The sequence below is a fragment of the Podarcis vaucheri genome (assembly GCF_965113315.1).
Source record: "Podarcis vaucheri genome assembly, chromosome: 8".
In the NCBI taxonomy this organism is placed as follows: domain Eukaryota; kingdom Metazoa; phylum Chordata; class Lepidosauria; order Squamata; family Lacertidae; genus Podarcis; species Podarcis vaucheri.
Genome location: NC_138766.1, coordinates 5,144,341 through 5,160,986, shown reverse-complemented (window position 1 = coordinate 5,160,986; position 16,646 = coordinate 5,144,341). Strand labels below are relative to the sequence as shown.

General features: G+C 40.7%; 1 protein-coding gene across 7 annotated transcripts in view; it reads right to left on the bottom strand.

The window, feature by feature from the left end:
* The window catches only part of FAM193A (family with sequence similarity 193 member A), a 48,652-nt gene that overhangs the window by 8,400 nt on the left and 23,606 nt on the right, over positions 1–16,646 (bottom strand). For 5 of the 7 annotated variants that reach the window (XM_082234228.1, XM_082234227.1, XM_082234226.1 and 2 more), the window contains 6 exons: positions 16,425–16,607; positions 14,045–14,299; positions 11,488–11,674; positions 9,892–10,167; positions 7,325–7,601; positions 1,165–1,351 (listed from right to left, as the gene is read on the bottom strand). In XM_082234228.1, the coding sequence (XP_082090354.1) occupies positions 1,165–1,351; positions 7,325–7,601; positions 9,892–10,167; positions 11,488–11,674; positions 14,045–14,299; positions 16,425–16,607 (1,365 nt within the window). The remainder of the gene's footprint in view (positions 1–1,164; positions 1,352–7,324; positions 7,602–9,891; positions 10,168–11,487; positions 11,675–14,044; positions 14,300–16,424; positions 16,608–16,646) is intronic. The other 2 variants (XM_082234225.1, XM_082234229.1) reach the window with 2 other exon arrangements.

Here is a 16,646-nt window from a genome sequence, read left to right as displayed (position 1 = left end):
GCATAATGATCACAAGTGCTGTAAGAAAATACTTCAGGCCAGACATTAAGCTCCATGTAAATTTACATATGCTAAGATTCAATTGGTGGAACGTCAAAATGTATGTAACAGAAATTTATGCTGCCCTAATAATGCATTTGCTAACAACTGCAAAATTTGTTAGAGCTAAAAATGGCAGAAATCCATGAATGCCTACAAAATTTGGATCACAAGAGTATGGGAAACAGCTAATTGCTCAAACTGAGTGAAATTTTGAGGTTAAGAGTTGGAAGGCAACACAGAGAAATACTTTTAGTTTTTAGAACAAAACATATAATTCAAACATGTATTTACAACTACAGTTGAACCTTGGAAGTTGAAGGGAATCCATTCCAGAAGTCCGTTCGACTTCCAAAACGATCAGAAATGAAAGCACAGCTTCTGATTTGCTGTAGGACCAGAACAGCCACTTCTGGGGTTGCAGTGTTTGGGAGCCAAAATGTTCGAGAACTAAGGTACTACTGTAACTTTCAAAACTTTAAATTTAAAGTTACCGTATTTTTCGCCCTATAGGACGCACCCGACCATAGGACGCACCTTGTTTTAGAGGGGGAGAACAAGCTAAGCTAAGGAATAGGAAAGGACCAAGATGCCACGTCAAGTCTTTTGATGCAGATAAAACCCATCCATTTATCCATCTGACTTTGGAACACAGGAAGACGTCTTATACCCAGTCAGATCACTGCCCCATCTAGCTCAGCACTGTCTACACTGACTGGCAGTGGCTCTTGAGATAAGAGCTTGTCCTAGTCCTCTCTGGAGAAACCAGGAATTCAGCCTCAGACCTTCTGATCAGAAGCAGTGAGTCTCTCCCCCTGCTGTTGACTGTCCACAATGCCTAACATGAAGTGGGAATTACTGTATTTTTCTGTGTATAAGACTATATTTTCCCCCAAAATTTTAAAGTTTAAAATTGGGGGTCATCTTACACACGGAATGTTGCAATTATTTATTTCTGAATTTTGGGCTCAGAAAATAGGGGTCATCTTATACATGGAAAAATATGGTAGTTAATTAAGTCTGGCAACAGCAGTTAATTCGGTATGTTTAGCAAAGCCAAAACAACAGTAGAGTGAAATGCAAGTGGCAGGCACCTAAAAATAAAATCTGTAGTGGATTACTTACTCCTCCATGACCAAAGAATTCACAGTAGCAACAGTCACAGTATTTTCCTTCTTTTTGGTTTGTGGATGTTGAGGTACTAGAGCTATGCTCTGAGCAGCTATCTTCATCTTGGCTCTCCTCACCATCATACTGTTGATGGTTATATACACGGCTGTTCTCACAATGATGGCCTTCACAGTCAGGATCACTACAATAAAGCAGAAAACTGATATTTTAACCAAGTTTCTTAAATCAGTCTAGAAAGCAACAAGAAAACAATCAACCAAGTATAACACTCCATGCACATGATGAAGTGGGCTCCTATTCTATACACTGGTGCCAGCTCCAGGGGGCTCTGGGCGCCAGGGCACCCACAATTTTTATGAGGGTGCTTAGCACCCCCACCGCACGGCTCCGATGCAACTTCCGGTTTCTACCAGAGGCCTGTAACGATCTCTGAAGTGACGTATAAAACCCCGCAAAGCCTTGGAAGCGACTAATAAAGTCCCTGATAAGGAGAATTAGCAATTAAAAATGATAGAATATTCAGAGTTAGCAGGTTTAACAAGTAAAATAAGAGAGCAAGAAGATCTAGCATACAAAGAGTTGTTGAATTTTTGTGTGGAGAATTTGGAAAATAACTGTAAACAAGTGAAAATGCTAGCAGGATTAAGGTAAATTCAACAGTATAATATATAATAAAGGAAGAATAAGGGGAGGAAGTGAACTAGATGGATTTATAAGAATATGCAGGAATGGTGGGAAAAATAAAAGGAACCAGGGAAGGGGAAGAAGAGAAGTCATTTAATGTTTTTATTAAAAGAAAGATATTAACAGTAGAAATGTATATTTGAATGTGATTTTGCCAAAGTAATAATGAAAATTATAAATAAAAATAATTAAAAAAGAAAAGAAAAGAAATCGGAAGTAGCGAGGCCCTGCCAGGTCTCTGAACACGACTTCCAGTATAAACCGGAGGTTGTGTCAGAGATCTCACAAGGCCTCCACTGTGACCTTCAAGGCCCTGCAAGCACAGCTGTGGCGTTGGCGTCATAACATGACGTCATGATGTCACGTTATGCTGCGGGTGCCACTGGACCCCCCTTATTTTGGGACCCAAGTCGGCACCCCTGATTTCACAATACCTTTTGCTACAACATGCCTATAAATGACACCCTGCTCTCTCTTTGTTCCCAAGCTGTACGGCTGCTTTCCACCAGTCCCAAATCCCTTCCCTGAACTGTGTGTCCTGAAATCATGGCCCTTTCTCTCACATGCCATCAATGTGCAAGTGAAAGGATAAGCAAATCATCTCCTTCTCCTCAAACCCTATTTGTACAGTGCCCTTCATTCAAAGATCACAGGGCGGATCACAACAGAAAAATACAAAACGAAGACCAACCGGTCAGTAGTCACTTAATTTTCCGAATCCAGGGAGGGTTTCTTGAGGAATGGTTTCACCACTGCAGGCAGGGACTACCTCCTCTTGCAGGGAGGCATTACTCACCTCCCTGGCCTACCCAGCTGTCAGGCAGGAGGGGCAATGGTCCAGAGCATGAACCACTTGTCCACATCCTTCAGCCTTACTAACTGAAACTCATCCGGCACAACAAGACCAGACAGTGCCCTGGACACCCTTTGAGATTCGTTATAACAGCATAGTCAAGGTCATAGTGGATACAAGGGGTTTTATCCTCCAAATACTTTGTAAACAAGTTACAGCAAGCTGCCCTCAGTTCTGCCACCTCCTTTGGGTCAGACTGTAAGTGGCCCTGCACTACCCAGAAAAGCTCCGCCAGATGGCACAATGAGGATGCAATGGAGGAAACCAAGTCTGCCTTCTTTGCTGCCTTCTCTGCCACTAGGCTAGCTCAGTGATTAGCCCTCACCAGCGTTCGATTGCATTCAATCAGATCTTTCCTCCACACATGTTCAAGCTGCTTCCCAGCTTGTTTCCTTGTTCTATGCTCTGGAATATACCAAAGAATCAAGTGGGAGAGGGTGCTCAGAGATAATCGTATCAATGGCCTGAGCCATTTGTATGTTCCAGGGGTCAACCATGGCACCAATCATATCAGCTGGAAAAAACCCCGAACTGTATGGAAACCCAATGGATCCCTCAAGGTCAGAGCATCCTAATAGGTCCCTCTGCCTCTGCAGAGAAAAGGTGCTGAAAGCTAAATCTCAACAGAAAGTGATCTCACCATGGCAAGGGATTGATGTCAATATCGCCCCCTTTCATATCACCCTCTTCCTGCCCCATTGAGAATACAAGTTCCAGAGTGCGGTCTGCCACGTGTTGGGCCAGTCCCACTGTCGTCATGGCAGCCATGAAGTCCTGAGCCACCCCACAGCTAGTCGTCTCAGCATGGATGTTGAGGTCTCTCAGAACCAGCCGTCTGGGAGTCATCCACACCACCTCTGAGACCAGGTCTGTCAGCTCAGTGAGGTGGGCAGTAACCCAGCAGAACCCTTATCTATCCGAATTGTCCAGTGTCAGGAACGGTACTGCAACTATTCCCATTTTGTCCAAGTCAAAGCTGAACTGCACAGCAGTGGCACCAACTGACCTCACTATCCCTCCTTCTCCCACCCACCCCACTTTCTGTGAAAGCCTCATAATTGCTGTTTAAGTAGTTTCAATTTTTCTAAAGAAGTTTATTTGTGGACTCATTTCTATTTCTCCCTGAGTACCTTACAAGGGCACATCACTTCCCCAGACTAAATATTCTAAATGTTACCCATGCCACTGGATCCTTGGAATTCTTTTTGTATGTTAGCAGGACCATACTCCACCAGACTGACATCAGTTTGGAATATGACCAGGGATGCATTGAGAACAGTATTCCCCTATTTGAGCAAATTCCTCTAAGCATTCATGTTCACAAGAGCTTATTCCCTGAAATAGCCTACAGATGTGTTTACACACATTTCCTGAGTAAGCTTGCTAACAGCTGGAAGGCAAGTCTTTTGTACCCAACAGCAGATACAGTGTGAAGAATGCAGAGTCCATTAGGGACTCAGACATTCGTACCCAGATATTAGGGATATACCTCAAGATAAAGAAAAAGGGAATGCAAATGGACAGAAAAATAATAATAATACGGATTTCAACCACTTTTTGGGTGCAACACTACTATATATTTCGGCTGGTCTTATTAATTTTACATGAGTTTGATTAGGGTTCTGTATTTTTAGCTACCGTGATGCTTTTCTAAGAAAAATTGTGGAATAAAAATATAAAGAACATAAGGAATGAATCAATATATAGATCAGCAATTCCATACCATAGCAGCAGCTCTGACACATTTATCTTGCTTTTTAATTAAGGCAAAGAACAAATGTTATATGGTTACTTGTACTAACACTGTGGCTTTAACTGATTTGAGAATCATAGGATGATGTTATTAAATTATAATTAACAATAATAACAATGAATTAATGGCTTCCGTTTCCATTCTGCGCCAGGAATAGATCCTTCCTCAACATCATGGGAGTCGCAGATGAAGATGAAAGAGAATGGTGGGGGTTAAACTGTTCTCTGCATTCCTCTCAGGGTTTGGGAGGAATGGGCTTTTTTCACCTGCAGTTTGCCCTGTGGTCTGGCACTCACTTCCCCAGGCAATGCGAAGGCAGGCAAAGGCACTGGGTGCAGGAGCACTCCATCTGTCGATGTTAGAGAAGTAAGACATAAATGCTAACTGAGAATTAACCTTGCCCTCAGCTTTTATATAACAAAGCTTGCTTGACATAAGAACAGTCATAATGTATTTCTAAAATCCATTTTACTCTTCTGAGTGACCCTGTTAGTTTCACAAGATTAAGCAAGTTTTTATTTAAAAATAGATGACAGCTGAAACTGTTTCTTTAGCAAGCTTCACTAGCAAGAAACCACAAGACTTGTTTTTTGCCAATTTTGAAGAAGGTACCCTTTGCAAGCAACAAATGTTTCCTCTTGGTCAACCCTCTTGATGATTGCAGCTTGTTTTGCAGACCCTATAAGAATTTGCTTTGCTGTTTGCTCAATTGTCAGTCTCTCCTTGTGCTGTGAACCAGAGAGGACTGGCTATTTCAGCTGAAATAAATTAGGTGTTGTACCTATCCGTTTTGTCCTGACTCCTCTTTCCTGGTAGAGGTTTTGGCTGCTCATCCAAGGAAGAACCTCAGCTGCAAGTTTTCTGCAACACCAAAACCCCCTGACTCCATTCCTGGAAGCAGAGGTTAGCCTGCTAATTGAATGTTAATTGGAGATTAAAGTACAGGCATGTGCTAGAAGAGATGAATTTACAAACTGTAGGACAACCCAGCTGCATGGATTAAAGGTATGAACTGAGCAGCTAATATTTCATTCGGTGCCAGAGATGGTGGAAGGAGGGGAGCCCATGGTTGGCTTATTAAAAGAAAAATTATATATATTTATGATTTGGCAACCCTCCTCAGAATGCAAGTAAAAATATAAATGTACAAGTGAGGTTGGAAGAAACTGGATTATTAAAATGGAATTTAACAACAAAAATGGAAACTGTGTGTGACCTGAAACAAAAAGAAGGACTATGTTGGAAATATAAAGCCAACCCCACCCACCCTCTACTAGCTACAAAGGAAAGTGGGAAAAAGACTGAGACGTCTTGGATTTAATGTAACTTTGAAGGATAATTAGCCATAAATTATCAGCTGTAAGAAATCACATACCACTCTTCCCAAGCTGAGAAAAAAAATGGCGAGAACAGTTTATTTACTGGGACAGAGAGGCTCCAGGAAGCTGCTGTTTGTGTTCTCTGTGCAAAGCAACAAATAGCAATGCAGAGACTTTTGGAAAACAATGGAACAACAGCTCCACCCAAATCATGATGGGTAACAGCAACAGTTGGATGAAAGTTACAGATAGGTAGCCGTGTTGGTCTGCCATAGTCAAAATAAAAAAATTCCTTCCAGTAGCACCTTAAAGACCAACTAAGTTAGTTCTTGGTATGAGCTTTCGTGTGCATGCACACTTCTTCAGATACATGATTAGTTGGAGGAAAGAAAGACATAGAATCATATATGGACAAGAAGAAACATACTGGACAAAGTAATTGCCACATGCAGGAAAGAACAATGACAACACTTACAAGTTCCTCACTTGCAGTTTTATAAATTATTTAATGTAACAATATGAATAGAAATCATTAAGATTGCAGCTGTTTTATAAGGGGTTATCATTATAACTGGAATGTAACTGAAATTAGCGAGATTTTGGAACACATAAAATAAAATCAGGAAGCCATCAAATCTAGCACGTGGGGGGCACTTTAATTAAAATGTATAATTTGGGATTTGAATAATCTGTATTAATAACTGTATTAATTGGATATGAATTGGTATTGTTATAATGTGGCTATTGTTGGAATAATATTGGAAAACTAATAAAAAAATTTTTTTTAAAAAAACCAATGAATTAACAAGCAAATAAATTCTAAAGGCACCGAGAATAATGCACACGAAAGCTCATACCAAGAACTAACTTAGTTGGTCTTTAAGGAAGGAAGGACTGGAAGGAATTTTTTTATTTTGACTATGGCAGACCAACACGGGTACCTATCTGTAACTGAATTTATTATTTATACGCTGCCCATCTGACTGGGTTTCCTCAGCCACTCTGAGCAGCTCCCAACAGAATTAAAAGCACAATAAAACATCAAACATTAAAAACCTCCCTAAACAGGGCTGCTTTCAGATGTCTTCTAAAAGTCAGATAGTTGTTTACAGTGGTACCTCGGGTTAAGTACTTAATTCGTTCTGGAGGTCCGTTCTTAACCTGAAGCACCACTTTAGCTAATGGGGCCTCCTGCCGCCGCCGCCACTGCACGATTTCTGTTCTCAACCTGAAGCAAAGTTCTTAACCTGATTTCTGGGTTGGCAGAGTCTGTAACCTGAAGCGTATGTAACCTGAGGTACCACTGTATTTCCTTGACATCTGATGGGAGGGCATTCCACAGGGCGGGCACCACCACCAAGAAGGGCCTCTGCCTGGTTCCCTGTAACCTCACTGTGCTCGGAAACGTACTGGGAGCCAATGTAGGTCTTTCAGGACCAGTGTTATATGGTCTCGGCGTCCATGTATTAATCACATCTTTCGGCCATGTGGTGGTTTTGAAATTTCTATTTTTAAATAAAAATGTAAAGACAAACAAAATCTCACCTGCAAACACTTGATGGAGCACTAATTAAGCTCTCTGTGGTTGAAAGAGGTGGAGCTGCAATGGGATAAAGACCTGAATGGGAATCCACAAAGCTGGGTGCAGTTGTGGTAACTCTGGAGAAAGATGAAGCATTAGGACTTGGCAGATGGGGAGTAGAAGCTGGAGGAAGCACAACAGGAGAAAGGAAAGGAAGTGGCACAAAATTTGTGGGATTTTGAGGTGCAGCCAATGCAGAACATCTGTGATCCTCTGAACTGATATTGTGGAATACATCACCTAAATACAAGAAAGAAAAGTTACCTCATATTCTCAACGTTAACAAAGTCTTCATTTCATTGGCAGTCATTTCTGAAATCTGAATAGAATTTATAATCTAGTTTTTTTTAAAATTGCAACCATGGATAAAATATTTCGCAATCAGTTGGTTTTTAAAAGAGGCAATTTAATAAATATTTGTAATTTAAAATAATTGCCAAATGGCATCTTAAAGCCAAAGCCTCACGCAATCAATTCACTTGTTTGCATGCCTGTTGGATGGTATCTCTCAGCACAGAGATAACTGAAATGAACTTCACTTATATGAGTGTTCTGGGCACAATTCTATATTCCAAGTTTGAAGAGAGAGAGAGGGTGACATTACAAAGCTATCTTATAAGACATATGATGCAGCAAGGGGCAGTGTGATTTGGGCAGGGACAGGAGACTGACATACAGTTGAGAGTAGAGAAGCAGAGGGAAAGGCTATGGAGGATGCTGAAAGGGTTAGTTTATTCTGAGTTTGGGAGCAAACAGGAACCTGTATAAGAAATATACGTAGAAAGGAACTTGGGAAGAAAGTTTGGTCTTAGGCATACTTCATTTCACATGGTAATGCAACATGTAAGCAGAATTATCTGACAGGCTGTCTATCAAATACTGTGACTTATGTATGCTTGGCTCTATGAGTGAACACCAGAGAAAATTCCTTTTGTCTCCATTCCCACATTTCAACCATTTACAAATCCTAATGATGGTAAAGTTTTACATTGAGATTTTACTGCAAGTCAATGTAATTTACGCAATTTAGTGTCATTCCTCTTTTGTAAACATAGGACAGATAAAGAAATCCTCAGATTACAGGTTGGAGAACAAAGATCAGAACTAAACTATTGAGACTCTTCTAACACATTTTCTGGAAAATAATTTTCCTGAAAATGCAATGTTTCTAGTGACTGAACAAATTACTTCTACTTAAAAAGTGCAAAGTCCTCACATTTTACTCTGCTAGCAAGAAGCCTATTGGATTTTTACTTTACAAACTGTAACCCCTAATGAGCTGGATGAAACTTTTGATCTGCTGGCACTTTTATAGCATCTGTTTTTAGTTACAGGCTATATCTTAAAAGTGATTATTATTTTAAGGATGTGATTGTTGCAGATGATATGAACGCAAGCATAGCCTGAAGTGGTAGACATCCAGTCTTTGGGTTGGTGGAAGATAAGCTGGCGAGCCGTGTAGATGGCCTTGTCATATTACATATTTGTTTGTCACTTAAATGGTTCCTTTTTTATTTATAAAACGTTAAGACTATAAGTTGGTGTAATGGTATGCGAGTAGTAATGTGTTTTGTAGAAAGTTTGTTATGGAGTTGTAGCAGGAGGCATTTCCCTTATCATCAACTTAATATGGAATTCACCCAGAAAATATACCAAAGAACCAGAAATTAATTACACATAAAACTTTAAAAAAACAACAACCCTGGGTGTAGGTGAAAAGCTCTTTCAGTAGTACTCTGTTTAGAACATTGTAAAAGCTTATCTGTATGTTTGGTTATTAACTATTTCATGCACTGATATTTAAGAGCACAGTACAAGTATTGTTTTCAGATGTGATTGGGTCTTATGTTTCCATTTGTTGTTGTAAAAGAAGACTCATATTGGCAGACATTTACTAGAAACAGGGACTTTTCAGTTGTGGGGCTAACCTTTAGCATACCCTCCCAAGAGAGGCCCACTAAAGTCAGATCTAGATACAAAGTCAAACACCAGATCTTTCCAACAACTTCTGGGTTCAACTGAAATTGTTTCTTTTGTTTTAGCTCTGCTTTTATTTTGGTTTGCTCTTGTCCATTTTCCCCCCTTTGGCTGTCAATTCTAGGTTTCTTGTTACCTATGTTTGCCCTCTTCCTTTTTTCCTCTGCTAGCTCTTGTGTGAGATTTAAATGTTAGAAAGTAAGAACCAGTCGGATCAGTTCTAAGGCCCAAAGTCCAGCATTTTCTTCACACAGTGGCCAAGCAGATGCTTATGGGAATTCTGTAAGCAGAACCTTAGCACAACAGCACTCTCCACGTCATAGGGGAATTGTCTCCCTTGGGAGGTGGTGGACTGTCTTTCCTTTGAGGTTTTAAAGCAGAGATTGGATGGCCAAATGTCTTGGATGCTTTAGCCGAGATTCCTGTATTGCAGGTGGTTGGACTAGACAACTCTATGATTCTATGACTTGTAACTGCTTAAAAATGTTTATGTAAGCTGCTTTGGGAACTCTGTTGGCTAATAAGCAGGATAACAAGTGTATTTAATATTTACCTAGTGATGATGATCTTTTAGATGAAACTTTAAACTGGTTGTTGCTTGACTGTACTGTGGTAGCAGTGCATGAAACTGAAGAGGTTGCTGAAGATGTTGCCATCACTACTTTTTTAGTGTCCATAAAAGACGCATCTTGACAATGATACAGACATTTTTTCTTTAAAATATTTTCCCTCTTTTTGCTCTCAGTTATTACCATTCCTTCGTTTCTAGATGTTATGGGAAGTACATTAGGTATCAGTTCTGAAAGAGCTGCTGCTGCTGCAGCACTTCCTTTAAATTGAAGAAAGAGACAAACTAGTTCACTTGTTTAGCATTATTAACATTGCATTAATGTCACCTAGATGGGTATAGGGCGACACACACACACACACACACACACACACACACACACACACACACTTTAAATACCGCTCTAAACCCAGCGGTCTCAGGGTGCTTCACAGAGTATGTCTGGAATGAATGAAAGCTAAAGACTTCTTATGCTATCAGCTGTAACACAGATATGTATAATCAGAAATATGTTTAGAATTGGTATTATTCAGTTTAAAACTTTAAGTAATGTAATAATTCATTGTACTCTCAAAAGCAATTTCAGGTTAGTAGTTTTATACACAGAACCACTATCCAAAACATCTTTTGGTATTTACAAGCACCGTGTAAACCATCCCAAGGCAGTAATAAAATTCATTATACCATAAACAATTAAACTACAATCTATAAAGCACTAAAACATTTAAAAATATGATAGCAGAGCATTTATTGGAGTGCTGTGCTATTCTTATTAAAGAACCATGATGCAATGTATTTATATGTTAAAGAGCTTTTTTTAAAATGTACATGAGGTAAGAAGCAAACTATAGCCGGAACCCCTGTCTTTGATGCTGGTTTGTTTTATTCAACACCTTCAGCCAGAAGTGCAGGTAAAACAAACGCATTAGGAATATATTGCATTTTGATGGGGAGCCTGAGTTCTTCCCCATCTCAAAAAAACAAAGACGTTCAGGCTATAAGTTCTGTTGCTTATGCAGTTAAAACAGCAGAACCCATGGACATAAGAGAGGAATCAACAGGCTTAGGGAAACCTTAACGTGTGCAGAACTACAAAAATATTTTAGGACAAAGAAACCCCAGCAGCCCAATGAGAACTGAGCATGCTCAGTGGCCACAGAATGATGGCTGACTGGGGAACGGGAACAGAAGAGGGGTGGAATACAGGAGCTACAATACAACATTTTGCAGGTCCACTAGTTTTACTATACAAGCAGCGACAATTTCACATGGGGGTTCTGTTTCCGGCCCCTGCAAGCGGTAATGGAGTGCACCCTGTCCTGCCCCCCCCATTACTTCTGGGTCAACAAGGACCCACACGTCAGCAATCACGCCCAAAGAGTGATTGCTGAAGCCCAAAGATTTCTGACAATACTAGTGCATTTGTAAATATCACAAATCAAATGGGTACCTGTATTTGATCCCCCTTTCCCTCTTGTCCCAATTGGAATCAGACAGGAAATCTAATTCAGTCAAGGGCCTTTCTAGAACATCCAGAATCAAACTGCCGCTTTTCAGAGTAAAGCAGAATTATACTCTCACCAGGAAGTTCCTCTTGTAAAGAGGTGGAGGCATTCCAGTTTTTCTCATTCATGACTTCCGATTCCCAGATGCTTAAAAATTTAGAACTCTTCCAGTCTGTGGTACTTCCAAAACCATTTGGATAGATATTATCTTGGAATGGTGTACTGAGTGCTTGCTGATTGTTTCCGTTATTCTGAACCAGAGCCTACAACAAGAGTACTTTCTAATTAGTCTTCTGCTTGTTTACATCCACTCCAAAATTATTAGGTACATACAAGGGAAAATGATGCACTGAGTCATGTTGCTCTGAAAATACCATTATACAACAGCTGCATTCAGACATCATGGTAAGCCATGGTTTATAATGACCAGAATGAGCCTATGCAGTCCTTGGGCTCATGTGCCTTCCCTCTAGCATGACAAGGTGTTTGAAAGCATTCGCTTGCTTGCTTGCTTGCTTAACTTCAGTTTCTTGTTTCATAGCCTAAGGTCTTCCTCATTACCATGATTTGCTGTTACATTTCAGTTCAGTCATTATATAGTCAGTAGAGCACAGGGCCATAGCTGCAGCCTACTTGTAGCTATAGATGGAAGGAAGACACAGAATGAGGTCACCTGAGTGAGGTGGAACTGATGAGGCTCAGCTCTGTATCTTCTTTTCATCAAATACAGATAAAGTGATGGATGTGCTGAACTGATTCTACAATGTTGGAATGTACTCTGAGGTGTTGAACAAGAGCTTCAGCTGTCATGTGTAACTATCTGTTTGGTGGCCCCAGGGATTCAAATTAGCACCTGTGGTTGATATTGAAGGAATTTAACAGCAGGATTGCGGAGCTGGAGTCCTACCAGCTGCAAAGAAGACCAAGCTAAGAAAACCTGCTAAGCAGATTCCTAGGGGACATGTAATGATGGTACCAATTACCATTGGATAAGACTGTCTGTTCCATTCAAATAGCCTAGCACAGTGGTCACCAATGTGGTGCCTGCAGGACCCAGTGTGCCCACTGTACCTCTTATGGTGCCCACAGAAGGTCCAGCCCTTAAAAATCCACAATGCATGAGAGACTGTTTGCTCTTCTTACTCACTTCCTCTTTGAACTGACTTGGCCTCTCATACATTGAACATACCCACACTTAACGGAAGGCTAATGCTGAACAGAGGAGATAGAAAGCTCTTATTTCTATGGCAAATAACAGTAATGGCTGCTGTAGGTGCCTTTTTAAAAAATGGGGGCACACCCATGCTTTTTGTGGCTATGTATCTTTTTCTGCTCTTTTAGATATGGCAGCTGTTTTGTGACTGATATCCATGGTGCTTTTGGAAATGTGAAACGTGGCATGAAAATGTTAGTGACACACATGCACCTGGGCTAGAGAGAGCAAGGAATGATCAATGAAGGGATATCCCCAGGATCGCAATGTTCTCACAGACAAAAGGATCACCTACTTTCCCCATCTTTCTATATGATTTTCAGTTGGCTACATGTGTGTATTGTATTGTATATGCAGGCGTGAATGCATTTTTTAAAGAATATTTTGTAAGGAAAATATAATTGTAGCACTCTTAAATAGTAATGGTAACCTTAATATAAAACTAATGTTTTATTAATTTCTTAATGTTTTAGTTATTCATTCATAGCTGAATGTGTCTCTGGGATTAAAAAACTTCAAGTACCAAATTTTTGTAAAACTGACAATTTATCATCTAATGGCTACTGTTTCCTTGGTAGTGACAATTGATAACACCAGTTCAAAGACTTAGCACAGTGGTTTTCAACCAGTGTGTCGCGGCACTTGAAAGATGGTTGGGGATGCTGCAGGCAACACTGGCCTCTGTCTTGCACAGCTCTTTGTTGCAGCAGTCCTGGCTACAGGCTTCCCTGGAAAAAAACATGTCTCTGGGGCTGGCCAGGGGGTACTGGTTACCAGGAGCTGAGGCAGCCTTGGAGTAAGCAAGCAGGCAGGAGAGGAAGCCCACTCACCCAGTCCGACAGCCCTTTCTTTGGAGTGGACAGGCCAGGAGTGGGAGGCCAGGCAGGCAGGCACTGCACTGACCTTTCTTGTGCTTGCTGTGTGCAAGGTCTGTGGGAGTTGAGTGCTCGGTGCTGAAGGGGAAGCTTTCCGCTATGCTGGCCCAGTAGTGTCCACTGTTGCCTCCCATGCTAAGGTGCTGTCCTCATGTTCAACTTTGGCCAGTCTCCGTTGGGCCACCAAGTCTGGGGGCATCTTTTTCCCAGGTCCCTGTGGGGCGGTGTGAGGAGGCACCACTCTTTCGGGGTGGCAGAGGCTCAGAGACCAGAGGCAGCAGCAGTGGCTGCCCAGAGGGAGAGGAGGCTGAAGGAAGACTCCACAAGGGAGAGTGTTTGAAAAAAGATGAGAGGCTGCCAGCTCTACAGGCAAGTGATCACATAACTGGGCTCCTGAGCCCCACAGGGCTGCCACAGAATGAATGTAGTTGGTCAATGGAGCTGTGGACTCAGTAAAGGTTGAAAACCTCTGAACTGGCAAATTATTTTTAACAGATGCATAAAATATCCTGGAACCCGGAAGATTGCCACTTTGACAGACTTACCTTATTTTGTGCAAAGGGGGAAGCAGTGTATAAAGAAGGATGGATTAGTGGAGGAGGTAAGTGAGGAATAGTATGAAGTGGTATTTGTCCATGGATATGAGGATAAAGATGAAGAGCAGGATGGGCAGGTTTTTCTGGCATCCTAAACTGATGCCCAGCAGGAAGACATTTCACTTCAGTGTCTGAAGAAGAGGGGCCTGAGATTTCCTGTTTACAGACATGGCACTCACAACAAGCTGGTTCTTGGTCAATCTGCTATAAATGAAAGGAGGGCACACAATGTAAACCACACAGCAAAATTAGAGAAACATTTCTTTTATTTTTTGGAAACAATTATCTGAGATGCAATCTATTGTTTTAGAAAATGACAATAAGGACACCTCTCAAATATATAAAATACAATAAGCTTAACAATAACAAGCTTAAAACCACCTTAATTGTTTCTGTTATAAACTGTGTGTCCAATGTATTCATGTACTGACTTGTACCAGGGTGTTTTTTTCAGCCGGAACGCACCGAAACTGTTCCGTCACCACTTTATCTAGAAAAAAAGCCCTGCTTACAGCTTCTAGCACTTGAAATACATCTTACTTTCAGAGCCTGGCAGTCCACTTCCTTACCTGAAAATTACATGAATGCTATGGTCCAATGCTTACCCTGAAGTATCTCCCATTGAGTTCAATGGCCCTCCCATTAATTTAGGATTGAAACCTAAGGCGTTACTAGTATTAAATAACATAGGCTTGGAATTCCATTCTTGAGCTTTACAGCATTAATTCTTCTAGATATCAATAACATCAGGTGGGGGGAGTAGAGGATGTTGGTGCAACTAGACAACCTGTACTTCTAAACTTCTGTCTAGTTGCTTCCCCTTACTGGGTGGGGATGCCCAAGAAAGTCTCACATAACCAACATGCTTACCATAAGAGTAAGCTGTTCTGCCAGGCTTAGTGAGGTCACTCCTGCTTACCTTGGGAAGAAGGGTTGCCAAGCTCTTTTTTCTCCCACTTTCTCACATTCTACCATGTGAACCCTACCAGGAAGGAGGTCTGGACTAGTTGCTCCAAGCCAAGATCACATGGCTTAAGGAGCTATCTTAGTGTTTCTATACAAATAATTTAGAAACATTTACCACTTTGGAACCTGAGTTTTACTGTCTGTCTTTTCTAAGTGCTGTATGAAAAAGCGCATGAATCTGATCTTTGAAAAATTTGTAAGTAAAGCATTTTAAACTTATAAAAGTTTAAACTTACTAATGTGCGATCTCTTTCTATGCTAAGGGAGGTGGGGAATTTTGGAAGCAACTTAGATGGGGATGTTTTAATGGTCTAACAGCCTAAATTTCCAAACTTTACAGTGCCACACATTTTGTGTTTTTAATGCTCTGCTGTGGTTCTCTTGCCAAACCTGGTTCTAGGCATCCAGGAATTCTCTTTTTATTTTACCTACTTTTTCTTTCTCAACCAACAAGAATGTGCTCTGAGGAAGATCCAAAGGTCCAAAGAGGTATATACAGGAGGAAGTGAACCTTCCAAGTAACAGGTTGTAAGCTCTTTTAGGTTTTAAATGTTAATACCACACTTTAAACAGGCCAAGAAACAAAATGACAGCCAGTCCAGATGAAATAGTACTGGTGTGATACAGTCATATCAGCACAACCCTATTATAACTCTAACACTACATGGATAATGATTGTACAAAAACTTCAAGAGGGTGTAAGAAATAGAAAGGCAAATATTAAGGGTGCATGGATTATGATTACATCAAAACCAGAGATTGGTCTGCTATAATATATGAAAAGAAATCCTTCTGCAACTACATTAGGACAGTTCAAAGGAGGAACTGGGGGAGCACAGATGTTGATATTGACAGCCAGCTGCAGAAACCCTGGAACACATCCTGTAGAGCAGTATATGTAGTTGTCCATGTCCATAGTGAAGTGGTTGGGGAACAAAGGGGATTTGGAGGGACAGCGGGGTAGAGGACAGGCTGGTCTTTCTGCTCAAAAACCAGACACCATAGGATCATATTTTATCTAGCCAGACTCCTAGTTGCAGTTCTGTCTATTAAAAAGGAACGGACTAAATTTCATATGTCTGACTACCACAATGATTTAAAACACTGAAAGTCTGGAGTGGGAACAGGGGTGGAGGAGCCAGAAAATGAGTGATTGCTAACTTTGGGTGAAAATATCAAATTGAATTATAAATATACAGCTATGTGCAGCATTTCACTATTTTGTAATGTGATATTATTTATTAGTACTGCTGTGATTTCTCTCTTTTTTGAACAATTTATCATTGGCTAACTAAAAAGAAATCCAGAAGAACATTGTTTCAGGGTTCATATACATTACTCTTAAGAACTAAATGTGCTTTACCTGCTGAATAGAGTATGATGACAAAGAACTGTCTGTTTTCGCTTCATCCTTCCTTCGCACATTAGTTCCAAGCATTAAATCCCCTTCTTGAGCCCTTGGTAAATTACCACCATTCTCTTCATCTGCTTCTTCAGCATCTGCTACTGATGAACTGCTACTAGTGTTACTACTCTGCTGGGGAGACTGATAAATAGTTCAGGGTGAATATGATTTTAAATTACA